The sequence below is a fragment of the Misgurnus anguillicaudatus genome, chromosome 14 (genome assembly GCF_027580225.2).
Source record: "Misgurnus anguillicaudatus chromosome 14, ASM2758022v2, whole genome shotgun sequence".
Lineage (NCBI taxonomy): Eukaryota > Metazoa > Chordata > Actinopteri > Cypriniformes > Cobitidae > Misgurnus > Misgurnus anguillicaudatus.
The window spans coordinates 22,073,560-22,099,590 of record NC_073350.2 but is presented as its reverse complement, the minus strand read 5'-3'; the positions used below and the strand labels follow the sequence as shown (position 1 = coordinate 22,099,590).

The 26,031-nt window shown below is 36.7% G+C and overlaps 3 protein-coding genes across 7 annotated transcripts; 1 reads left to right on the top strand and 2 right to left on the bottom strand.

Moving 5' to 3' along the window:
- Positions 1–91: 91 nt before the first annotated feature.
- On the bottom strand, positions 92–5,052 carry cxxc1b (CXXC finger protein 1b). 3 transcript variants are annotated; one of them, XM_055184806.2, is made up of 15 exons: positions 4,942–5,052; positions 4,791–4,817; positions 4,252–4,364; positions 4,018–4,118; positions 3,700–3,836; positions 3,415–3,570; positions 3,220–3,339; positions 2,913–3,017; positions 2,635–2,813; positions 1,879–2,086; positions 1,008–1,118; positions 866–915; positions 686–782; positions 426–578; positions 92–348 (listed from the first exon to the last, which is right to left on the bottom strand). In XM_055184806.2, exons 2-15 carry the CDS (start codon positions 4,791–4,793, stop codon positions 202–204), a joined length of 1,680 nt encoding a protein of 559 aa, XP_055040781.1. In that variant the 5' UTR covers positions 4,794–4,817; positions 4,942–5,052; the 3' UTR covers positions 92–201. The 3 variants fall into 3 exon arrangements, with proteins under 3 accessions (XP_055040781.1, XP_073732189.1, XP_055040780.1); XM_073876088.1 differs by lacking the exon at positions 4,942–5,052 and adding an exon at positions 4,901–4,919; XM_055184805.2 differs by having other exon boundaries at positions 4,791–4,991.
- Positions 5,053–5,285: 233 nt separating this feature from the next.
- Positions 5,286–9,219, top strand: LOC129427978 (uncharacterized). Of its 3 annotated transcripts, none has more exons than XM_055184808.2 (5): positions 5,286–5,432; positions 7,144–7,291; positions 7,376–7,495; positions 7,578–7,805; positions 8,122–9,219. In XM_055184808.2, exons 2-5 carry the CDS (start codon positions 7,171–7,173, stop codon positions 8,433–8,435), a joined length of 783 nt encoding a protein of 260 aa, XP_055040783.2. In that variant the 5' UTR covers positions 5,286–5,432; positions 7,144–7,170; the 3' UTR covers positions 8,436–9,219. The 3 variants fall into 3 exon arrangements, with proteins under 3 accessions (XP_055040783.2, XP_055040782.2, XP_073732190.1); XM_055184807.2 differs by having other exon boundaries at positions 7,358–7,495; XM_073876089.1 differs by having other exon boundaries at positions 7,144–7,495.
- A 2,643-nt stretch (positions 9,220–11,862) lies between these two features.
- Positions 11,863–25,700, bottom strand: LOC129428134 (uncharacterized). The gene is made up of 22 exons (XM_073876430.1): positions 25,181–25,700; positions 24,480–24,722; positions 24,158–24,265; positions 23,837–23,953; positions 23,621–23,704; positions 23,381–23,516; positions 23,188–23,291; positions 22,934–23,078; positions 21,966–22,053; positions 21,695–21,872; positions 21,459–21,601; positions 21,172–21,308; positions 20,922–21,082; positions 20,616–20,801; positions 18,633–18,860; positions 17,944–18,168; positions 16,886–16,981; positions 16,080–16,191; positions 15,384–15,440; positions 15,213–15,288; positions 14,946–15,111; positions 11,863–14,163 (listed from the first exon to the last, which is right to left on the bottom strand). The coding sequence occupies exons 1-22, from the start codon at positions 25,370–25,372 to the stop codon at positions 13,714–13,716; spliced, it is 3,432 nt and encodes a 1,143-aa protein (XP_073732531.1). The 5' UTR covers positions 25,373–25,700; the 3' UTR covers positions 11,863–13,713.
- Between the last annotated feature and the right edge of the window lie 331 nt (positions 25,701–26,031).

The window sequence follows — 26,031 nt, the reverse complement described above, 5'->3', positions numbered from 1 at the left end:
ATTTTTGGTGTGAGTATCCCTTTAAAAACATTTTAAAAACTGCTTGGACAAATGTCAAATTTAGCAGTGCAGACTTAAAACAACACGTAAATACATGAAAAAACATGTTTAATATGAATGATGCAGTCCAAACAATGACAAATATACATTATGAAAAGTATACAAATATAGACAAAATGTGAGCTCAGATTGTTCAGATGACTATCTGTCTTTATTGCTGCGCAGGTCAGTGGTCAGTGGATCGTGCTGGATGGTCTGATGAAGCATTAGGGCGAGTAGTCCTGCTCTGTTGGTCATAGCTGTCCTCACATTGCGCTCTTGCTCAAACAACTCATCCAGCTTGTACCACTGTTCAAAGGAAACAAGTACATACATTTGTATATATATTATAACTTAATTTACAAACAGACTAGAGCATGACTGACCACTCGGACACGCTCCAGATCCACCTCGGCCCTCCTGAGTTTCTCCCAGCTGTAATGTTTGTTGCATTTGCGTTTCGAGACCCTGCAGTACTCTCCAGTCGGGTCAAAAACGTTACGCACTAGTGGACATCCACACACCTCATCCGCAGGGACCTTAGACAAGTTTACCCATTAGAAATGTTCATTTTGGTGCATCCCTATATATAACATTATGGTTTATTTTTAGACAGAAATCAGTTTGTCTGGCCGTAAATATTTACCTTAGGGTCTCTAGAATGCTCCGGGCATAGGACTTGAAGTCTCTTGCAGTATGTTTTGCTCTGTGCATTGTATACGTCACAGAAAAGCCTTGTTGCTCTGATAATAGAAATACAAAGAATGAAAAAAAAGAGAGAACCCCCCCAAAAAACGGAATTATGATTAAAATATTGTCCACTTACCCTTCTATTCTTGTTGGGAAAATGGAACCAAAAGATGTCTGGCTTTCATACTGTTAAAATATTAAATCAAGGGTTTATATAACACGACCTCATATGCCACGAGATGCAATATTCATAAAATCCAAATACAACATGTATTTACCTTGGTATAACATCTTTCCATGTGCCTTAGTGCCACCTTTGGGTTGATGGGGTGACTGCAGGACACGCAGAAGATCTGAAGGTCTGTATCTTCATTGTCTGTTTCATTAACCTGCAAAACCAACCCAAATTATGGTAATAAGAAGTATTTAATTTTTGGGTCACTAGCAACGGCAAACAAAACTGTAGTCTGGGCATCACCCAACTATATTGGCTAAATATAGTTTTGCTTCATCCACTCCCTTTTCAAACCATGCACTTTTATAATATGTGGGTTATGTTGCCTGTTATGTTCTTTTGTGAGAAAATTTTGAAGGCAGGTTTGAAATAAATAAATAAATAAAATAAACCAATAGGGGCATTTTAAGGTGGGACTATCTTTTGTGATCACTGGGTTCTACCACCAGCATTGCAGAAATGAGACGCTTCATCTTAAAAACACTCCTAATGAGAAACTTTAAAGAGTAACTAAACCCTAAACCAACTTTTTTTAGTTAATGATCTGTAAGAATGATGCTTTATTAGTTCTGTTCATTGATTTTAGTAAGTTTTTTGACATTTAGATATAAAGTGTTTCAATACTACAATATATGGTGTCAAAACGTCTGAGTGCTGCCCTCTTCAGGTTGAACGGTGGCTACTGCAGTTGAATTTTCCTATTGGATGTTGGGTCCAAAAAATAACTCATGACGTAAGCAGGTTCAAGCTCACCAAGCCCTTGTTACGATCTCACCACACACTTGGTACGAGCTTAGTTCGTCCCCTCTATCTCCGTTGGGATCTGCCCACTTTTCATGCATTTTTCAAATATTGCCAGTGGGTGGAGTCAGGCTCTGATCAGGGGTTTAGTTACGCTTTAAGTGAATACTCACATCCTCATCCTGTTGCACCACCTGCTGTTTGGCCTTGGCAATGATGCGCTCCAATTCATGGAACCTTCGCTCCATTTCTTCTAGGCGCATGCGGGCAGCATCCTGCTCTCTGCGAATGCGCTCCAGCTGTTTTTTGCCTTGTTCTTCGGCTATACAAGGGCTCTGCTGCCACTGCTGGATACGCTGGGGAAGGATCTCATAGATCCGGCTGCGCAGATCAATAAATCAATAGAATCTGTCAGCACTCAAGGTCATACATTCGCATAAGTGTTCAGGGTTCAAACTCAAAGTCAAATTCCATGACTTTCACAGACTAAAAAGCTTAATTTTCATCACCTATGTCCGGGATGCCGTGAGCCTAGGTCATGTAGTGTACACCTTAAAGGGACACTCCACTTTTTTTGAAAATATGCTCATTTTACAGCTCACCTAAAGTTAAACATTTGATTTTTACCGTTTTGAAATCCATTGAGCTGATCTTCGGGTCTGGCGGTACCACTTTTAGCATTGCTTAGCACAATCAATTGAATCTGATTAGACCATTAGCATCGCGCTCAAAAATGATCAAAGAGTTTCGATCTTTTTAAAACAATAAAATTTAAAGCAACAAACAAAATTCCATGACTTGGTAAAAAAATCCCTGACTTACAATTTCAGACAAAGACCTTTTAAAATTCCATGATATTCCAGAAATTCCATAAAAACCCTGATTGTTTCAGTGCCTGTGTGCATGCAACACCTCCATAAATGACCTACTTGGCTGCCAGCTTCATGCCGCAGTCCTCAGAACAGTATTTGGAGTGTGGACGTGCCGATTCTATGCAGTTTGGCCCCAGGCATTGCCGAAAGTCACCTGTGTCTCTGCCATCTCCCCGCTCACTGTGTCTCAAGCGATCTCTGTGCTTCTGTTTTTGCTTGTGCCGACGGGACTCTTTCTGTAATACAATCAAAAAGTACAATCAATTCGTTTTATTAATAATGCATTAAGTGCATTCAATTGATCTATAATTTATTAAGCACTGTTTTTGCCGCACCTTTTTGTCAAATTTCTTGTCTCTCCGTTTGACGTGCTTGACTTTTATAGCTTTTTTGCGTCGGACAGGACTGTAAATCGGCTCATCTTCATCATTGCTGCCCCACTAAAATAAAAAGTCACAAAACAGGTACATTTTGAATGCCAATAACTAATGTATCATCCACGACAGCCTAAAGAACACAAACATATACTTACAAACAAACAAACTATGTGGAAGTACTTTGTACAACCTGACAAGAGTTAAAATGTATAGACTAAGTGGTTGTGGCCAAGCTAAAGCAATTAGGTACCACCACACGTCTGACCTTGTAGTGCTCATATGGCTCCATATCATTCTCATCGTAATCATCAGAGTATCGTCTGTGCATTATGTTGTCCTTCCTCTCACGGAGCGAAAACTCCTCATCGCGAACACGCAGCATTTTCTGCAAAAACATTAAGAGGTAACGTCAACATCGAGACAAAAAACAACAATACGGCACATAAATAGCTATACTTACTCGAGCACGGACAACACATTGCCGTAAACGACATTTTTGACGAATCTTGTTTGGGCCGCCAAATTTCTTCATGTCTTTACAAAAGTCACAATGTCCACAATCCTCTGTCCTGGTACAGGGTTCACATTCTCCACACATACGAGCAGAACGCTTCACCTGGGAAATTTATTTTAACAATTCACATATTCCACATCACTAGTCTGTATACAAGTGTAACATGATTATAAACTCCTTTATGATACATAGAAGTTTTCTTTTTTTTTTTTATAATTTTGAAATACTGACTTTAGACCCACGGCGCCTATCGATCTTATACTCCGGAGTGGTTGATCGTTTGTCAAAACTGTCTGATCTTTCTGACCTCTCAACCTCTTTATCACGGCTCTTTTTTCGATACCTTATCTCAAGAGAGGGGTCGATTTCTAGAAAAGAAAGATTAGAATTAGTGTGTATTACAATGTAGATATTCTAATACACAATATAGTGAATAACTGTTTTCAGAAATAATTTTGGTATATCAATAATTGTCTTTAAATACATTTCATGATTGAATGATCAACAACATTACAGGTGCTAACACAGAAAAAGCGATTTGTCACCCACCTTGACATTGATGGCAGTACCACTCCCTGATGGCTTTGGCCATCTTCTCTGTCACATTTATGCAGTGACCATGGAACCACTCATTGCATTTATCACAACCACTGTAAGAAAGGATTGGATCCAAATTAACATCTGCCTTTGGACACATAAACTGCTCATACTTTTCAAATGATCATATGGGTTCATATCTACTGGAAGAATATGTGTGAATACAAAATCACGTAGGAGCCTTACATCATGAAGCAGTTTATGTCTGGTTTTCGACAAATGCAGTACAGAGGGGCATTCTCTCCATCTGCAATGCTGTTATTTCCAGGAGTCTGATCCAAATCAGACATTTCGCTGTCCTGTGAAGACATAACACTGTTATTATTAAATTAAAGTGAGCTAAACAAGTAAAATGTGGAATCACACAGATATTTCAACAACATAAACAACAACAACGTGACTCTAAGATAGTGTTTATAAATCATTCCGCTGCCATAATTTAAAAAAAACTGTTAAAGAAATTAAGAACGATTTTTATAGAAAAATAAGAAATACACATTATGACAACAGTGCAAGAAGATCGAGGGTCATACATAGTTACATATTAGCATGATAGCACGCTCAGAAACAGGAATGTGGTCATACTACTAACAAAATCCTAGTTTACAACATCATTCGTGGTCAAAGTCATTCAATTCTCTTTAAATTTGCCCCGATCACTTTTAGATTTTTTTTCATAATTAAGAAAGAGCTAATATGCTAACAAATCATAATAGCTAACTTACCATTGCTGCTCACCGCCCGGTAAAAACCTAGATCAAACAATGAAAACGAGCATTAATAACGCAAAAACTGTCACTGTTTTAAAAAACGCAAGTTCTTTAATTTTACCGACCCTGTTAACTGTAAATGTTCACATAAAAACTAAAAACTTACACTATACCGAAATCGTGACTGTGGTCAATGGCTAACAACGTAACGTTGAGTTCTTTGTGGGCGGGTGGTTGATTTTCATAATAAGAGTCATCATTACAAAACAAATACATGTGGATAAATCTTCCATTTATGGTCGTTTAAACATAAACGATAAACTTTTTATAGTAATTTAGTGAACGTGGGAGAGCTTATGAATAATGAATGTTTCTCATCGTTTATTGTTTGTTTATAAGGAATAATGTCAATAATAATAATCATTATTATTATTATATCAATTATTTTTACACGTACTATTATTTAATTTTTTATAACATGTTATTTATTTAATATTTGTTTGTTTGTTTGTTTAGTGGGTGTGCAGTGCATCTGCAACCTATCAACACTGTGAGCGTCCTAACGAATGTGTGATGATCTGACTACAGCACCTACAGTTCACGTAATGATAATCAATCTGGAAGCTGACGGGCGATGGGATCAACGTGATACTAAAGGTTGGTACATTTTTATAGACTATTTGACAGTTTTTAATCAATATTATTTTGTACTTGCCATACATTTTCAATAGGGCAAAATTAATAAATAGAAACAGTTTGAAAATAACATTACAGTAAAAGAATGTGGTTTTGGATTTAAGGAGCAACTTTACAATATCACCAAATACATCACAGATACGTAAAGAGTTTATATCTAGTTATAAAACAGCTTAATATTTTTAACATAATCGTGAGACGATCAGATGCGCTGTTAAATGAAGCTGTAACGATTTTTATTATTTATAAACAATTTTTTTATATTTTATTATTATTTTAAAACTCAAGAAGAGCGTTTGCCTAACATTGCAATTCTATACGACTGATCAATATTGTATTGAATTCGTGTGTAGTTACAAATGCATAATTACACAATTAATCACAAAATTATTATTACAAAATTATTTATGTTTGCGCAATCTTTAATTAAGGATCCCATGAATGCAAAGTTTTAAATACTACTACATTTTTTTGTCAAATAACAAGGTTATGCTGTTTAGAACGAATAGTTCTCTCCAGATAGCGCCAGTGGTGCGTGCCACAGTTTTATGACAATACATTTAATTGTCATAAAACTGTGGCACGCACCCCTGGCGCTTATATTTCTAAAGTTTGATGAATTTTAATTTTATATTTAATAAAAATGTATCATGATTCATCAGCACTTTGTAATTTATTGTTTTGTTTAATAAATAATATTTACATTTTTATTTGCATTTTCATTGGATTGGGGGCACAAAGAGATGCACCTACACAAGGGGTGCTCCCACTGAAAAAGTTTGAGAACCACTGGTAGCAGGGGGTGTACGTAGCCGGTATCTTAAAAGTGAGGGGGACATGGACATGTATATGTATATGTATATAGTAATGCAAAATAAAGTAAACTGTGACATATTAACAAATTTTCCATACAGTGTTCTACCAGTAAAAAAAAATAAAAATTGGGACCAAACATAGACACTTATTTGACCTGACCATGTTTTGCTTAAGTGTTTTTTTTTTAAATCAAGATTAATTTGTTCTGCAAATAAACTGTGAAAATATGTGTAATGTTTATCAATACATTTAGATTTGTGTGTGTGTATATATATGTATGTATGTATAATATGTCCCCCGTGTCCCACATGATCTATGTCCATAACTGATAGAAAGAACTTCCTAGCGTGTAAGCAAACGCTGGACTGATGGGTTGCTGAAATTTATTGCCCTCTTTATATCTACCGTATGCCACTTATCTCTGTCCAACACTATATGTTTGCCAAATGGAATGAGATTAATAATAGATTAATGATTCTGCCACTTCTTATTTTATTAGTATTTTTTGCTGATGGTCTGTCTTTTTCTTTTTGCATATTACATTTATTAAGTATAAAATAATAGATTTACATAACTCTGTAATGAAAACATTGATCAATAAAGATAAATCAACAGTCAAAAAACAGAAACCGTGTTCACATTAAAATGCAGGCCTGGTTCTTTATTATATCAACATCAAAGTCAAGTGTTTTCTTCCTCTACAAGTATTTTACAGTTAGTTTTTAATATATGCCACAAACTATGGCACATATATTCACTTTGCTTCCTGTGTTTGAATATTTAATGACATGGTTAAGAGTTCAAACGGTCCTGCTTTCTTACTCTGCATCTTTACATTTTCTTATTCTTGTTGTAGCGAATACAGCGAGAGGAATTTAAAAAGATGGACTGTGACTGTGAGAAGAAATATGGTGGCTGTTCACTCCATACACCAAAATCCAGCTTCCAAGAAGATGACCCTCAAATGAATTCAGTTCCCAGCACATCAACTTTGCAGAACCCTGGTAAGACTTTTCTGTTCTTTTTACATATAAAGAAAAAAGTTATAATGTGGTTATGGTTTTACAAAGAGTTCCCTGATGCGACAGACTTAGAACGTACTAGAATACGTCTAAAGGATAGTGAACAGTCTTCAACCGATGATCTTTCCGGGAAGGAAAACTCCTGTCTTATTCCTAGTCTTGGCACATCAAATCCACTTGCATTTGGTAATAAAATCCTTAAGTAAGAAAACACTTCTCAAGGCTGTGTGTAACATAAATACTAAATATGGATACCCCCCCTTTTTAGATTTAGAAGTGCATATCAAAAAAAATCCAAGGGAACTGAAAAGGTCATTCCAGCACGTCCCTCCAGACAAAGACATCTGTTCCTCTGATAGTCTTCCAGTCTGCACACAGCTATCTGCCGACCACCTTAAAAATTTGCATTCCAAAACAACACACCGCCATCGTGGATTCAGCCAATCCTCCGTATCCACATCAAAAACACAGCAAAGCCTAAAAGCCCATGCGGAAGGTAAGCAACATCATTTCTGCCAACACCTCAAATTACAGTTGACTCAATGAAGTGAGTGATTCAATTTTTATGACGTCTAATGCATTATAGATGCACCTGAAAATCATTGCTAATAGCTTTCACTCTTGTCATTAGATATTTAGTTCAATTTATGAGGATGCAAACTCTGTTTTGGAAAGGTGCAGATAAGTAGTAGCCTCTTAAACTTACTCAATGCAGGTCAGCAGTTCTACGATATAACCAAATTTACTATGCTTGGCATATCAGCCAACAATCTTATTTTTATAAAAATAAACAACATTTTCTTGTTTTCTAGATCTGTGTGCATCTTTTCTTTTGGCCTGTTTGTTCTGCAAGTTTTGGGATTGCGTGCTGGCCGTTGGAGACGGGTGTCAATACTGCGTGGCGTCTCTCTGTTCATCCATCTGCAATAAAGCATGTTGTTGCAACCCCTCCGCTTTGGAGACCTTCATGGATTTTTGCCCATGTTGTGGCTGCACTGAATACATGGAGGCGTGCGGTTGCAGTTGTGCAGATACGGCCCTCGACTGCTCCATCTGTGATCTCTGTTTGCAGACGACAGAGTGTTTGGAACTAGGCATGGAACTCTCTCAGCTTTTGTTTCATTAACTGCTCGTGAAATCTCACATTCACTTATTTAGGGAATGCTAACAAATGCTAACGGATGATGTCACATGCATGTAAGTCTGCTGGTTGACTGTGGCTGTGATATTGCACTGCTGCATTTTATACTGCATTTTTACACAACTTAAGCATACAGGTATGCTGTCACTTGCATCAGTATATAATACACATATTGAAAGATATTTGTCCAGTAATTTAGTAAACGTATTTAATTTCTACTATTCAATCTTAAGTCATTGTTCATGTCTACTGTGAAAATGTGACTCTGTCTGTGATATTCAGGCTAAAGTCTTATAATGAGATTAGAAGGATCAAAGTTTGATTTTAATCATTATTTTCACATTATACCACGGGTCTGTTGAATGCTGTATTCTGATTGGCTGAGAAATGTTCCGTGGGTATGCATACATTTTTGATAACCACACACCTAACTTGTCAAATGTCTTAAAAATAGGCACCAGAGCAATGTCTGTGGTAACCGTGGTAGGAATAATTGACTCCGGTCCATTGAATTATTTGAAAATAATGCGCACCTGCGCATTGCACCTTGGGTGTGCATTATTTACTTACAAGTCAAGGGCCCGTCGTCAATTATTCCTTACTTAATTTCAATTTGACCTTAGTCAATATTAAAGATATCAAGGTTATATTTTCAGAGAATGTTCTTTACATTATGTGGGACAGTGTTGGGGAAAGTTACTTTTAAAAGTACTGCATTAGAATTAGTGCTGGGCATAGATTAATCTAGATTAATCTCAAACAAAATAAAAGTAATTTTTTTGCATACTATATTTGTGTTTGTGCTGTGTGTAATTATTATGTATATATAAATACACACACATTCATGTATGTATTTAAGAAACATTTACAAGTGTATATATATTTATTTATTTATATTATATTTAAATAAAAAACAAATATATAAATACAACATTTCTTAAATGAGACGGTTTCATCGGACGCACGTGATACACGTCTGGATCCGAACCTTACTTCCGGTTTCGTTTTTTTAATGGTCTGACTAGTTGCTAAACTGATATCTTGAACAAATGCCTCGTCGAAAATAACAAATGTTTTGGTTTACTAGGTAATCTATGTGTTGTTTTTTTGCTTGTTATATAAATAAGTTTGAAGAACTTTTATTGTTATTTATGCTTAGCGGAGTTTACCGGAAGTTACGTGCGGACCGGGACAGCCGCTTGTTTATGTTGTTACTGCTGAAACGGTCTATATATGTATGTGTGTGTGTGTTTGAATATACATGGTGTTTACACACAGCATAGGCTCATATATTGTGCTAAAGATTTATTTTATTTTGTGTGAGATTAATCTAGATTAGGGGAGACCGGGGCTGGTTGTCTCACGGGTTGGTTGTCACACTGCTTATTTCAGACATACTACATGGCACTGTGGTACAATTTTGATATCAATTTGTTAGCCTTTAATAGCTTACTTATTTGCACTTGAAATTTTGCTGAGCAGACACAAAACATTGAGGTTAGGAGACAATTTTTTATTTTTATGGGTCAGAGTAAATTTTCATGTTGGTGGTGTTTTTGTGTTGAGATCTTGTAGGATATTAGTCATTCAAAAACAAAACACTCATTAAAAAGCCAAAAGTAGTAGCTTTATTTTGAGTCATCTTTTAGCAATCAAGTTAAAGCCGTGTGGCAGCTAGCTTATCATGTTTGTCAAGAAGTCAGTTGGGGATGCTTGTCACATAGCTTGTGGTGTTGGTTGTCACATAAGAATATTGGACATGTAGACCTTTTAAGATTGTTTGTCTGTTTGTTTGTTTGTTTGTTTGTTTTTGTTTGCTGTTAAAATAAAATAAAGCATGAAATAAAGAGGTTTTAACACTAAAAATTATTTCATTTTATTTCTCAACAAAGTAGACAATAGGCTTTATTCCCAGCTGCACTACTTCCTGAACTTCAGCCAGCTTCTTGTTTCCTTTCTGCCATTATTGGACAAACTGATTAATCCAGGTGTGCCTGACCTCGGTAGTCACAACAACAATAATCAGACACACCTGGATTAATCAGTTTGTCCAATAATGGCAGACAGGAAACAATGAGCTGGCTGAAGTTCATAGTGCAGCTGCGCATAAAGCCTATTCAAGTAACTGATCACCCACTTTAATCCCATTGTTTAAACATAAGGGGCATTAATAACAACTATCAGAGGGGTGGATTCATATAAAAGCTTATTTGCAGTTTCTAGCTTAAAAAACGAAAAAGTTACACATTATCTTTTCAGATCCAAATTTATCACTGAAATTTTATTGAATCACTAGGGACAACCAACCCCATACCCTGTGACAACCAACCCCGTGTCAGAGTGTCTTTGATGGTTAATTACTTCCTGTTACAATACATTTGAAAAGTAAAAAGTATACACATTTAAAGCCACGACTCCAAAGTTTCATTTCATGTACGGAATTACTGCTGAAAGATTTTTTGAAGATGAGCAATTCATGCATGAGTAAAAATTGTGACAACCAACCCCGGTCTCCCCTAATCTATGCCCAGTTACTCACAAAAAGTCATTGCGTTACTTATTTACTTTCCATAGAAAGTAATGCTTACGTTACTTTTTAGTTACTTTTGCATTACTTTTTCTTGGCTGAGGCTTGATCTCTTTCAGGTTTTGCAGGTGTTTTTTATGACTGAAAAGTTCTGCATTCAGAAATCACAAAAATGTCAAGCTCTGGCCTGCCATCACAGTTTGCATAATTTGACTACACTGTAAAAATACTTTGCTGCCTTAAAATGTTTTGTTAAATCAACTCAGATTTACAAGTCATGTCAACAGAGATTGTCACAACTTATAAAATATAACAACTCACCTGTAGTTATAACAACTCATCTTTAGTCAAGATAAATAATAGAAAGTTGAAATGACTTGTAAATCCGAGTTGATTCAACAAAAAAGGCAGCAAAGTATTTTTTACAGTGTACGTTTAGTTTAATTCAGTACATACATTTTTTTTATCGAATTAATTAAACTAAAAAAGTAACTTGCATTTCTTTTTTTAAAAGTAACTCAAATATTAATGTGTACATTTAAAAAGTAATGCTGTACTTTACTCATTACTTCAGAAAAGTAATATTATTACGTAATGCACGTTACTTGTAATGGTTTACCCCCAACACTGATGTAGGAGGATTTTATATAGAAAACATTAAATTACTTTAGCTGGACTTTCACAGGCAAAGGTCACAAGTGTAAACATTCGTTTGTATAATCATTTGAATCTGTTTTCCTTAAAAAGGTCATGCATATTTCACAAATGTACGTTTCATGCGGTTGTGAATTGTGAAATAAACGTCATCGTGGTGAAACCCATGAGATTTGCTTTAATAATAATGTAGAGTGCTAAAGATTTATTGATTAAAGAGATCAGGCATGATCAAAATTTTCTCATTAGTTTATTTTTGCAACACACATGAAATGGAAAAAATCAAATTAAAAATAATTTTTATTATTTATAATTTTCTGTTATAAATGATGTTTCCTTTTCAGCCTTCAAGTACAGATATAATGAAAATAACAAAACTGCAGCAGCAGAGGGGGGCAATTTAATTTTAATAAAAGTCCTTAGATACCCAACTGTATTGTCAGTACATTTACATAATTTCTCATAATTTTATTTAAATTAAACACAATTGTGTGCCTAGAAAAATATGGCAATTGCATCTCTTACTTACAACATTCAAGTTTTGGAAAATATTATATATATAAAAAGTGTTTTTGTTTATGTAATTTCACACATAATACATTCAACTAAATCTATACAGAGGACCTTTTCAAACCTTTCAAGACTCATTTTTATTATTATATTTTTAATAATTTCTACATAAACAACGTTTGTTCCTTAATGCTAAAGGCACATATGAGAGTGTCATCACACTGTTTAATCACAAAATAAATTATATTTGGTTTTGGCAGTGTTAAAACATTATTGTGCACTCTCCAAAATAAAGGTACAAAAGCTGTCACCGAGGCAGTATGTTTTTTTTTAAAAGTACACATTTGTACCTAAAGAGTACAATTTAATACCTCGCAGGCACATATCTATCACATAGACTGTTTTAAAGGTACCTTCCCAGTGACAGCTATTGCATCTTTTGTCTAAAAGTCTCTCTTTCACATATGGTACAGAAAATGTCATAATTGCAGGTAAATGTGCCGAATAATGCTGGTTAAAAAAAGCACTTTACGGAGAGGTAGCTTTTGAAACGTTACACCTGTAAAGCTATTTGTATGTTGCTTCAACCTGACTGAAGAGCAATTGCACCATTACATATCTGTTTTGCAAAGTAACATTAAAAAAACTGAGTTAGGCTTAAAGGGATGTGTTGTAAACTGCAATAAACTGGTGTATGTATTTCAAAACAGTTGGTTAGTAGTAAATGCAACAACTTAGCTGTATGTCAAGAAAACATAGAGTGTTAAAAATAAACTTTTCTAAAATACGCAAGTAAATATTGCTTAAACTTTTACATTTTAAAACAAATAATGACCCCACTAAATCCATGCTATTAACACAATTCTGAAACATCCCTTTGGTACAATAAATGTCTATAAAGTGACTACTCACTCCACACTTTAAATATCTACACTTGCATGCTCTGAATGCAAAGTCTAACGTAATACCATGACATGAATTACCCTTATGGCAACACTGCTATGCCTAGAACAATTATCTACAAAAAGCACAAACCTACATTTTAGCTACAAAAAGGCTAAAAGTTTAGGTATCAATTAAAAGTTTAGATAAAATTTGGATTGACTGCCTGGGAAACTATTTGTATGTGAAACATCACAAAATTACGGGGAATAGGACAGTAACATTCAATTGTGCCCGAGACAATCTTACGCTAACATGTAAAGTGATTGAATCTGTATTAGTATGACATCAAATGCTGCATTTAAATATGTAACAAAATATTTGGGCAGTTAAAGTGTAGACACATTGTTACTAATGGAAAGGGTCATGTAATTCCAGCTAATTTGTTTTACTGGTGTTATTTTAAAAAGAAAATGGTGAGCACATTATTCTGCCTCCTGGCTTCTGACCACACTTATTCCTGGTTTGGGATGATAACTATGATCATCAAGACGTCAGTACAAAGCCAAAAAAAGGGGTATAATTTAGATTAGGGGCAACTCCAGAGACACGTGATGGACACACACTTGCTCATACAAGAATAAGCATGCAGAAACACACACACACACACACAAATAGTGGTCAGTTCGGTCACAAGTCTTCTTCCATGTTAAAGCTACTCCTGCTGCTGGAGGCACCGGGGGACACTGGGGAGAAGAATGGATCTGAAGATCTGACGGTAGGCATCGAGCACCCCTCATCCATCAAAATGTCACTGAAACCCACGTCAGAGTAAAGATCGGAAGCCGAAGGGTCATCCAGATCCGCAAAGCTGAATGTATCCAAATTGAGAGGGCCGCTTACAACCGCCCCAGCCGGAGAACCAGAAGGTATTGTGAGGAAGGGAGAAGTCTGTGCCATGGCCCCATCCAAAGTCAGCAGCGTCTGAGCTTGGTTTTCCACAGCACTGGGTTGCAAAGACTGGTTTGCCTGAGATATCTGCTGCTGCTGCTGGTGTTGCTGAAGAAATGAAGCGTCTGAGCCCAGACCAGGAGACATAGGAGTAGCAAGACCATGGACCCGGGCTTGCATCTCTAATTCCTGTGCGCAAACAACAAATGGTATAAGAATTCATCTTTATAAAGAAATTAAAGCTTTTCTTGGTTAAAAAGCAGCTGCATGATATTGAAAAAAAAAATTTGCGAGAACTTGCAAAACAATTTGATACAATAATGCTTTCTAAGTTAATAAAATCAGTTTAAATTAAATATCAAAATATTTTAAAACTGAAAATTTGCCTCTGCTATCCACATCAACCTACAACTATGACTACAATGTAAGGCGTGAGGACTATTTGGACTGTGCTGTAATACACAATCATGATTGGTGATCATCCAATGAGTTAGAAATGAGAGCAGTGGCGGCTCGTGACTGCTCATCTGAGGGGCGCAAATTAAAATATGTTTTCGGAGTGTCATGTGTGGTGCTTGTTTTTTCAAAATATGTGTTTGCTGCGTCATGTGAACCATGTGCATCACCTGCCTTGTCAAAACAAGTGCCCGCTGCATAAGCGTCAAAACCGTTTATGAAAAAAGAGACACTCACGTTCACAAAATACACGCATGACACTCCCCTAACAGTAAACTCTGATTACACATGAGATTATGCGAGTATCATAAACCCCTTTACGCATCTGCAGCAGGCACTTATTTTGACAAGACACTTGATGCACACAGGATCTCTCGACACGGAGAACACATATTTTGAAATTACGAACCACACACATGACGGGCTACATACACGTGACGAATATCGAGCGCCCTCGAAAAAATAAGTCACCGGCCGCCACTGAATGAGAGAGCTTTTTAACATTTATCATATACCTGTATGCGAAGCAGCAGGGTCTGGTTGGCTTGTTCCAGCTTTTTCTGCTTCATCTCGACGTCTCTGGCTCTCTGTTGCTCTTTTTGAAGTTTTCTTATGTAATCAACAGACGCCTTCAAAATGGTTCCCTTGTTCCAACGCATCTCCCTATCAGTTAAGTATACGCTTTAGATAAAAGTACATATATCAGTCAAGTGATTGGCATGTACAATTATTTTTCAACCAAATTTTTAAACGGATGAATCATCAAGAATTTTAAACTTACGGGATCACTGGATTTGGGTATAAGAGCTCCTAACTCCTTAATTCTGTCATTTATGTTGAATCTTCTCCTTCTTTCAACTGCGAAAAGTATAACACAGATTCAGTGTGTCCAGTGCAAATATAACAATATACAAAAACAATACATTTGTGGAGACCGTGTCCTTAAAACTTACTGAGATTATGATTATCTTTCTTCTGTCTGTCTTTCATGAGGGCTCTCGCCTCTGAATCTAAAAATGAAAAGCAATTATTGCAACTATGCCATAAATTTAATATTACGTATAACCATAAAAAAACATATACAGAACTGTGCAAAACTCTTAGATCACCATGCCACAATTAGATTTGTTGTTTCTGTAATGTTATAGTGATCATATATAATTGTTTCTCAGTCTCATCAATATAATAAATCCAAAAAATACAGGAAATGTGTATATAGTATTAAACTGTATAAAAATGTAAACTGATGTGTCAAGTTTTTAGGGTAAACTCCCCTTCCACTTGAGCAATAGCAGGAAACTGCAGGATCTCTTAAACCTAAATAAAATTAAATCCTAATTTCTAATTTTAATGAAATTAGTCTTTTTACTTAATTCTGCTCAAAAACGCTCAAGATGTGTTAAGTGCCAAGAGAGGTCACACTAAACACCAACGATGCCTAAAGAAGACATTAGTCCTGAAAATGTAATTTTGTATATTTTTTGTACATATTTCCTGTATTTTCTGTTTGTATCTTAATAAAATAGATTGAAAAATAAATATGGATGGACATTAGAACTTCTAAAACAACAAGTCTGGTGATGGTGGCCTAAGACTTTTGCACAGTACTGTATATCATTTGAACAGAATAAAATTGAGCAAATTATTACCAGTTAGTTCCCTTTTGATGTTAGGCAGATCTGCAGGACAGGAGTTGCTGACGGTGATAGTGGGGGTCGCCATGCCAGGACTGCTGTAGACATCCAGAAGGTTGCCTGGTAGCTAAAAAAATAATAATTAAAAAAAAGTTTGCTACTTTATTATGGTATAGCAATATGATTTCATCATCTACATACTACATAAAACTTGCAAATATAACTTAACTTCAATCAGCTACGCAAAAACCTTTTGCCACTTTTAAAAAAACAAAAAGCGAATTATATGCAACTTTTATTTTGCTGATACAAATATGATCTCATATTCACAATTCACACACTCAACACTACAACATTTTTTAATTAATTTTACCTGTCTGTACTTCCTTTTCTTTTCATATTCTTGCAATGCAATTCAAATCCGTATGATTGTATGTCAAACAACTCTCGCCATTACATATTCCTCCACAATAGCCCAAATGTCACATTTTCCCCCAACAGCTTTCTCAGTGTGTTTCAATCCTGTACCCCTGCACTTTATATTCCACCCAAACAATTCCTGCATGGCAGGTGTTGGTAGTGCGTCAGAAGTGAATGTTTATGTCCATTGCTAAAGTGGAAGCCATTTATTGCCGTCTCATAAGTGCCGCGGTTAGCACTCAATGTTAAGAGGTATGGGCATTTACTATCAGGACATTATCTCCCCTTAGCTTTCAGAATCACGTGTGGTGGTTCACCACAACTACAGTTGGCATTCAAAGAGGCTTTCATTCTGAACATCGCCTCGAATCATGAATAATAAAGTTGATCGTTCGGCTTACCGTGTTTGGAAGTTGCAGCCTTGAATCTAGCAGTGACATGATGTCATCATTTAAGCTGGACTCGAGGCTGATGATGTCATCAATCACATCATCCATCTGAGGGATTACCATAAACGTTTAGAATGATTACCATAGGTAAAAACGTAGTTTTAATGTTGAAAACAACAAAATTTAAGGTAGAAGTACTGTATGGTAAAAGCTAAAAATATGTTCAAGATGCTGGTGTAGTATTTAACACGCTCATGCAACAAAGCTATCGAGAGGTCAAGCTAAATTGAGAAGCTGCCCCGTGTCAAGAAAGGTGACAATGGCTGTACACTTCTATTAAAGGACAAGTTCGATATTTTACACTTAAAGCCCTGTTTTCAGATTGTTTATGATGAAATAGAACGGTTTTGACTGAAATTTGGACATATGCGGCTGCCCCGAGAATTTTCGGGTGTTTGTTGTTTCACTGATATGCTTACACAAAAATCTCTGCAAAATACGCATTCCAACAGGTTTTATCGTAGTTTTTGTCCAACTCCATTGACTTGTATTAGGTGTGTTGTGAGGTACGGTATTACTCCGCGCCGGGAACGTTGTTTGTATTCTTGCAATTGGCAAAGGCAGATTATCACCACCAACTGTGCTGGAGTGTCTATTATTCAAGCTCTCAGCGGAAGAATGTACGGGTGTGAGGCGTTTGGAAAAATAGGTCCACAAGTTTAAAACAAATGCTAAAACACCTGTTGGAAAGCATCTTTTGCAGCAATTGTTGTGTGAGCAACTCAGTGAACACCCCTGACCACTCGGTGAGTTTCACATCTTTGTAAACGAAAGTTTAATGCATTTTAGGAAGGATTATTTCAGTGTACCTATACACCCATTGTAGAGGTGGGTGAAACGACAAACACCCGAAAAACTCTCGGGGCAGCTGCATATGTCGAAATTTCAGTCAAAACTGTTCTATTTCATCATAAACAATCTGAAAACAGGGCTTTAAGTGTAAAATACCGAACTTGTCCTTTAACAGCCGTATGAGGAGATAAGCTGCATACTGGTTGGAGATGCTGTACCTCTTCTTTGTTGGAGCCCAGGTTTAGATGTGCCATTGGACTGTTGGGGGCACTGCTCGCCGAGGGTCCCATCTCGGGGGCGGAGCTTGACTGTAGAACAGGGGATACACCAAGAGTTTGTGTGGCAACTTTGTTGCCTAACGTGGTGGATAAGTACTGTTTTACTTGCTGCCTCTGAGCCTGCTGGATGTGGTACTTAGTTGGGTTTTCAAGATGTGTTTGCACCTAAAAAAAATTAAAGGATCAGTGATGGTTATTTAAAAGGATCTTTGACATTGTCGTCTTTGCATTAGTAATAAAGGAAAGGAAATTTTGCAACTTTAACAAAGAGGAATTCAACTTGCACCACGTCTACACTGAATGCATGTGGCATTTTGTAATACCTGCACATCAAATCTAGATTGCGCGAGTAATAATCAAGAGCGTTCTAGACGTCTAGAATTGGGAATGCATACGGGCTATACAGTGCCATCCATATATATTGGAACAATAAAGGGAAAATTGCTTTAATTATGAAAAGAGGAGTATGAATATAAGCAATGATTTCAATATTTGACATGGCCTTACTCAGTCAAAATTATATTTTCACAAAATGGTCTTTACCTTATGTAAATAACAGGAATCCACCTAAAAAATGTTTAAATTAGTTTTCACAGGCATGATCTTTCTCAACCCCGAGACATATTTACCTTCAGAACTTCCACTGGTACTTGAGCTGGAGGAGGGCGGGCAGCCATGGGTGGGACCGTGACGGAGATGGCTGGAGTGGATTCTGTGGGTCGGAGCTGAGCGACAGATGCCTGCTGCTGTGCCTCCCTCCTCTCCTGCTCCTGTGCCTGCTCCCGCATCAGCTGTTGCCGTAGCAACACTCTGGATGACATGGCTACGCAGGTTCCACAGGTCCAATATGAGAAGAATCAACGAACTGCAATGCTGAAAGCATGGACGAGAAAGTTTGTAATACTCCAAACTCTGTATAAGAGAGAACTGATGGAGATTAAGTTCTCCTTTTGGATAAAGGGGGGTTAAGGAAAGGGGAAACATAACTGAGCTGAGTCATCATACAGAAATAGTTGCATTCATAGAGAAATTTAATATGTGGTCTTTGTACACAGTATTAGCAAACAGATTTACCTCATACTTTTTTATAATGATATATGTTTTTCTACTTAATCATAAACACATTTTAGTACTCGAAAACTGTAAATTCAAACTACAGGAAGGAGTTGAATAGAAAGTACACTACAACTGATATTACCCATTTCAACTATGATTGCATAAATTAGCTAAAAATAATACATATAAACAACAAAGATATATACATAAAACTAAAGACTGTATAAACGTATACCTGAGTTAATAGGACATTTATTAACGACTGAATAAGTATTATCTCACTTTAATATAAAACTCAGTCATGGGGAAGTACAGAATTTGTCAGATGACAGCTAACCCAAATAGTACACCACATTCACCACTTTACAACACGCACGTCTTTCTATTTCAACGAAACAAAACTCAAACAATATTCTGAAGCTAATCATAATGTAAATACGAAAAACTTTACTATGCAACTATGCTAGCAAAGTTGTTATGTAATAACGTTCCATTGGCGACATTAGCTGAAGTTGAGGAAGTTCGTAAACAAACTTAATTTAAGTTTGTATTAGTTATTACAGTAGTATAACACCCGCATAATACCACACGAACTTTCCAAATGTCGTACTTCACATGCAGGGAACATTTATTTTTGACAACATCCAGCTATTAGCGCTATGCTAACTTGCTAGCCGACATGTCAACCAACGTCATTTGGCACGTTGCCTGAATTTAACTTCGTAACCGCTGGATTTCAGCAAACATAATTTAATCGTCGTTCCTAGACTTTTATTTCGACAAAGTACAGAAGGAAAGTAAGTAATGTTACCTGGTTTGTGTTAGCAGGAGTTACGCGAGAGTGATGAAGTAATCGCCATTACTCGCGCGAGGATTTCCTTGTTTTTGATGTGTCAGTCAGGCAGCTCATCCTAACAACATCACTCTCTTATAATCTTCCACGTTTAATCTCTTCTTTTTTCAATGCAAGACCATGTATTACCTCACAAATGTAATCTTTACAAATTATTATTATGCCAAATTTAGCATCTGTCAAAACTTCAGACACGCCCCCAATTCTTTTTTTGTTGCACTCTTCATGCCTGCTCGTCGTATTGTTAGGGCACTTAAAAACAGGCAGGCAGTGTTTTATATAGATGTTTGTGTCAATATCAATAATGCTTTATGTGATAAACTGATTGACAGTTTTGCCTGTATAAAACAACCAAAACAAGTGCATAGTCAGAAATGATATGGATATAAATCACATTTTCTACCACAGGGATAAATAGAATCACATTGTCATTTAAAGTCAATTGAAACACCCACAGTTAAACATTAGTCCAGAGAAAATATGATTTATTTGTATATTTTAAATTGTACATTTAAATACACATTTAAGGTCTTGGTTTACTGATCACATTAACTGTCAGTGAAGGAGAAATTTAAAGCTGACGTAAGTGAATCTGAAAGTTTGGTGCCCAGTTTATCTATAGGGGAGAAAAAAGTGAGGTTGTAAAGCAGAGCTTAGGCCATAACAACAAAATGCTATTATATGCATATTTTTAAAGAAGATAGGGGGTCTTATCAGCTCTTTTTTGCTGCTTCTTTCTTTTTTTGTTAGCTGCCAGAAGTGCCTGGCCTTGCATGAGTGGGTCAACATCCAGGATATCTTTTAAGTCCACTGGCTTTGGGCCTACTGCTTCAACACCACCACCGGTTTTTGCCTTTGGGACTTTGAGCTCGATTGTCATTGGTCCAAACTTGAAAATTATATTTGAAAGTGAAATTGAAATGAGATGTCTTTACAAAAGGACACCAAAACATATTGGTGCATTGAAAAAAGCTTGCCATGTTCTTGTATTCATTGATGTTATTAATACCTCTGGATCCTCATCTGCATCCATTGATTCAGCTGTGTCTTGGAGGTCAGGGTCCTCTGAAGGTTCTTCCATTTGTAGCTCCTCTGGTTCTCCTTGACCTCCTTGTGTCATTCCAGTTGTAGCCATGCAGAACCCCATCTGTGCGTCCGAGTTGCCACATTCTAAATTGGTGAAAAAAAGGGCAAACATGGTTTAAATGTGTTATTATACCATCAAATTGTATATATTAATGTAAACAAATATGGTTTACCTGCCAATGCTTCCAGATTGCCCTTCTCCAGTTCATCCCAATCAAATGCTTTGCCCATCTCAGCTACAATCTCAGCACTGACATGTGTGGGCAGCATGTGTGTTTCTGGAGGATGTGTGAAGTAACTGATGCGACCCCTTAAACACACAAACACATTAACGGTTATAGTTTATTATTTTTAAAGATAAAAGGATGAGTAAAAAAAGTCCTTAGTACCCCAAAATCCATAATTATTTTTTTTTTAATTAAATATTCCTTGAAGGTCACCAATATAACCCCAAACGTACCCTGTCCAATCCATAAGAACACTCTTAGCAGCTTTGTCAGTGTCAGGCAGTCCTCCCTTCCTGAGTTTTCCTTGACGACGAGCAAGTAAGGCCAGGAACTCATGTACTGTCTGGAAGTCTGCAATGCCATAGTGATCTATAATCTACACAAGTAAAAAAAAAACTTATGAGGGAATAATTTAACAAAACTGTGTAATATTAAAATTGGCTAAAATTCCTGTATTAACCATTGCTACCTGTTTTTTATTGCAGCGCCTCAAGATGGCTTCAACAGGTGGAATCGGGTCTACTAGTTGCTCAATCTTCACACAATTTCGAAGTATCATGGCAGCATTGCAGGTTGAAGTTGCCATGACAATACCAGGACAATCTAACAGTTTAATATGTTTGTCTAGATGAACCTCCTGTAAACACCTAAGAAACAGCTCGGTTTAAGGGAAGCCAAGGAAACTGAATGATTAAAAACAAATGGATTTACGGAAAATACAAAGAAAGGTTTTCACGTACTTAGTAACTCCAGGTGTAGCACCGACATTGCAAGCACGAGCACGCTTCAAACTGTTTATTAAACTGCTCTTTCCCACGTTAGGAAAACCTAAAACATACAATAATTCATATAATGGGAATATAGTGAGTGACATGCAATTTAATTTACAAAATAACATTAGCTGGGTTTCAATCGAAATGTTAAGTGAATCTTTACAAAAATTGCACAAAAAAAAAAAAAATCGAAATCAGGTACATTTTCATCATCATGTTTGCGCAAATGACGGTGTTATTGGTAACCTAGAGACCAACAGTAAATAAAACAAGGTACGTTTAGAAAATGGAGACCGCACTGCATTTAGTTACGATTTGGCAAGTTATAAATTAACTAGGAGAGCAGCTTGTAATTGCAAAACTGAATGTTGTGCACAGAAAAATAAATGTAGAATTTTTGATGCATGCACTAGGGCTGCACGATAAATCGCATTGACCGTCACGCGCATCTCGTCAGTAAAGCCAGTTCCTTGATTAGTAATAAATCGCCATCACCTGCTTTCAGATTGAGCGACATTTACTACACAGAGCGATAGTTCACTGACAATAGGGGAAATATTGCATTCATAATCGCAGGCAATTCATCCGCGATTATGAATGCGATATTTCCCCACTTGGGGCACAAGGGCATTGCGACAACATCGAACCCCATACATGGGAAAGACAACGTCAGCTGATACAGCTAGACAATCAGTCACGTGGGTTTAATTTTCGCCACATCAGAATTTATTCGGCTAATGCGTTTCCATCTCCCATTAGTTGCCTTTACTCTTTTTCGCATAAGTAAAAAACCACCTCAAGCGAGCGTAAAAACGTTTTTGTTTTTTTTCAATTTGGTGTTTCCATCACCCGTTTCTTATGCAATACTTCAAAATTTACATAAAACCAGTGTGATGGAAACCCTGCTATTAGCTCAACTTTTGAGAGAAACTCACCAACCACTCCTACAGTTATGGCAGTTTTTATATCCAAATTACGGCAGTAGTTTCCTAGCAGTTTCATTAGACAATCTGCTCCGACACAAGCGCTGCTTCCAAGGAGTTCTTCTGTAGCTTGAGTTACAGGCACACGGCTGCGTTTCTACAAAAATAAGACAAAATGCTTCTTTAAATTTTTTTTTTGGTCAATCAATGAAAAAAATGTGTTTACAAAGACCAGTAATAAAATGTACCACTACAGTAACGCTCACCAAATTTTTGTTCTGCTGTTGCGTAGATGATTTGAAAGCCACAGTGGGAAACTCGTTACGAAGATACTTGATCCATTTTTCTACAATGTCCTTGGACACTAAATCTTGAAGCCGAAAAGGTTGAAAATATTTGTTGTTCTTTCTGCAGCAAAGTGCATTTTTATGATGTAGAAGATGGGAAAAAAGTTCTTACCAATTTTATTTAAAACAAGCACAATTTTCTTGTTGGTTCCACTCTGGACAACCGCTTGTTCAACCTGTGGACAGCGACAACCTAAAGGGTCTCTGGCATCCAAAACCTCTAAAATAACATCTGCTGCCTCTATTACCTGCCATGAAAAGAAAAGTTATTTATCATTTTCAGAAACCCACCACTAGAGGTTCACATTCAGAAGTAAAGTGGTGTGAAAATAGGTAAGTAGGAAAACAGTACCTTTTTAAATTCTCTGCAGTACGCTTTTCTGGAGTTCTCAGTTTCAAAATTGACATGTTTCTCTAAGTTTTGCATTTGTAGTTCCTGTACAAAGTCAATATAAAAACTATAAATACAAATAAATGTTTATTATGAAATCACATAGAAAATTCAAATATTGCTTTCTCCAAATGAATGCTTGCATTCTTATCCTTAATAAATTGCATGCGTACCGACCTTCTGTTCAAACTCTTTCTGCCGTAGCTGAATGTCTTTCTGGAAAGTATCTAGACTTCTCCTCTTCATCATCTCCTTATCTCTCGACAATTTCTGCCTCTGCTGTTGCTCTTCCATCTAGAAAACATTCACAAGAGTCAAGATGACATATCTTACATTAGCATTTACAAATGCAACCTTCCGGTCATTGATATAAATAAGTCTTCATAAAAAAAGTGCCTTTCTATTGTGTTGGGGTTTCCAAGAAAATGTAAAGTACATATAAGTTTAAACAGAGTGTAAAACGTATGATGTAGATAGATAGATAGATAGATGTCTCACTCTTTGCTTTCTGAGTTCAGCTTGTCTCTGACTGTGTTCTTTGAAGATGCGCACATTAGGTAAGCCAGGATCTTTCCTTCCAGTCTGAGACTTCTGCCCATCTTTACCCTTCAGAAAACAGAAGCACAAATGACAGCCAGCATAAATGACTTCTCTTTTATGTTTAACATTATACCTTAACATTAAACAACACGTCATCTGCACCCTGAACTAATAATGAAAAGTTCAACGCGACACTGATTTGACACAAAGTTAGCTTGGCTTTAAGTGTAAAATACCGAACTTGTCCTTTAACAGCCGTATGAGGAGATAAGCTGCGTACTGGTTGGTGATGCTGTACCTCTTCTTTGTTGGAGCCCAGGTTTAGATGTGCCATTGGACTGTTGGGGGCACTGCTCGCCGAGGGTCCCATCTCGGGGGCGGAGCTTGACTGTAGAACAGGGGATACACCAAGAGTTTGTGTGGCAACTTTGTTGCCTAACGTGATGGATAAGTACTGTTTTACTTGCTGCCTCTGAGTCTGCTGGATGTGGTACTTTGTTGGGTTTTCAAGATGTGTTTGCACCTTCAAACAATAAAGGATCAGTGATGGTTATTTAAAAGGATCTTTGACATTGTCGTCTTTGCATTAGTAATAAACGAAAGGATATTTTGCAACTTTAACAAAGAGGAATTCAACTTGCACCACGTCTACACTGGATGCATGTGGCATTTTGTAACACCTGTACATCAAATCTAGATTGCTCGAGTAATAGAGCATTCTAGACAACTAGATTTGGGAATGCATACGGGCTATACAGTGCCATCCATATGTATTGGAACAATAAAGGAAAAATTGCTTTAATTATGAAATGAGGAGTATGAATATAAGCAATGATTTCAATATTTGACATGGCCTTACTCAGTCAAAATTATATTTTCACAAAATGGTCTTTACCTTATGTAAATAACAGGAAATCACCTAAAAATTGTTTAAATTAGTTTTCACAGGCATGATCTTTCTTAGCCCTGAGACATATTTACCTTCAGAACTTCCACTGGTACTTGAGCTGGAGGAGGGCGGGCAGCCATGGGTGGGACCGTGACGGAGATGGCTGGAGTGGATTCTGTGGGTCGGAGCTGAGCGACAGATGCCTGCTGCTGTGCTTCCCTCCTCTCCTGCTCCTGTGCCTGCTCCCGCATCAGCTGTTGCCGTAGCAACACTCTGGATGACATGGCTACGCAGGTTCCACAGGTCCAATATGAGAAGAATCAACGAACTGCAATGCTTAAAGCATGGACGAGAAAGTTTGTAATACTCCAAACTCTGTACAAGAGAGAACTGATGGAGATTAAGTTCTCCTTTTGGATAAAGGGGGGTTAAGGAAAGGGGAAACATACAGAAATAGTTGCATTCATAGAGAAATTTAATATGTGGTCTATGTACAGAGTATTAGCAAACAGATTTACTTCATACTTTTTTATATACTACAGGAAGGAGTTTAAAAGAAAGTACACTACAACTGATATTACCCATTTAAACTATGATTGCATAAATTTGCTAAAAAAATACTACAAATAAACAATAAAGATATATACATACCACTAGATTGTTTAAACGTATACGTATATAGCACATTTATTAACGATTAAATTATCTAACTGTAATATAAAACTCAGTCATGGGGAAGTACAGAATTTGTCAGATGACAGCTAACCCAAATAGTACACCACATTCACCCCTGTACAACAGGCATGTCTTTCTATTTCAACGAAACAAAACCCAAACACTATTCTGAAGCTAATCATAATGTAAATACGAAAAACTTTGCTAGGCACCTATGCTAGCAAAGCTGTTATGTAATACATGGTGACAATTTTGAATAAGGACAGAA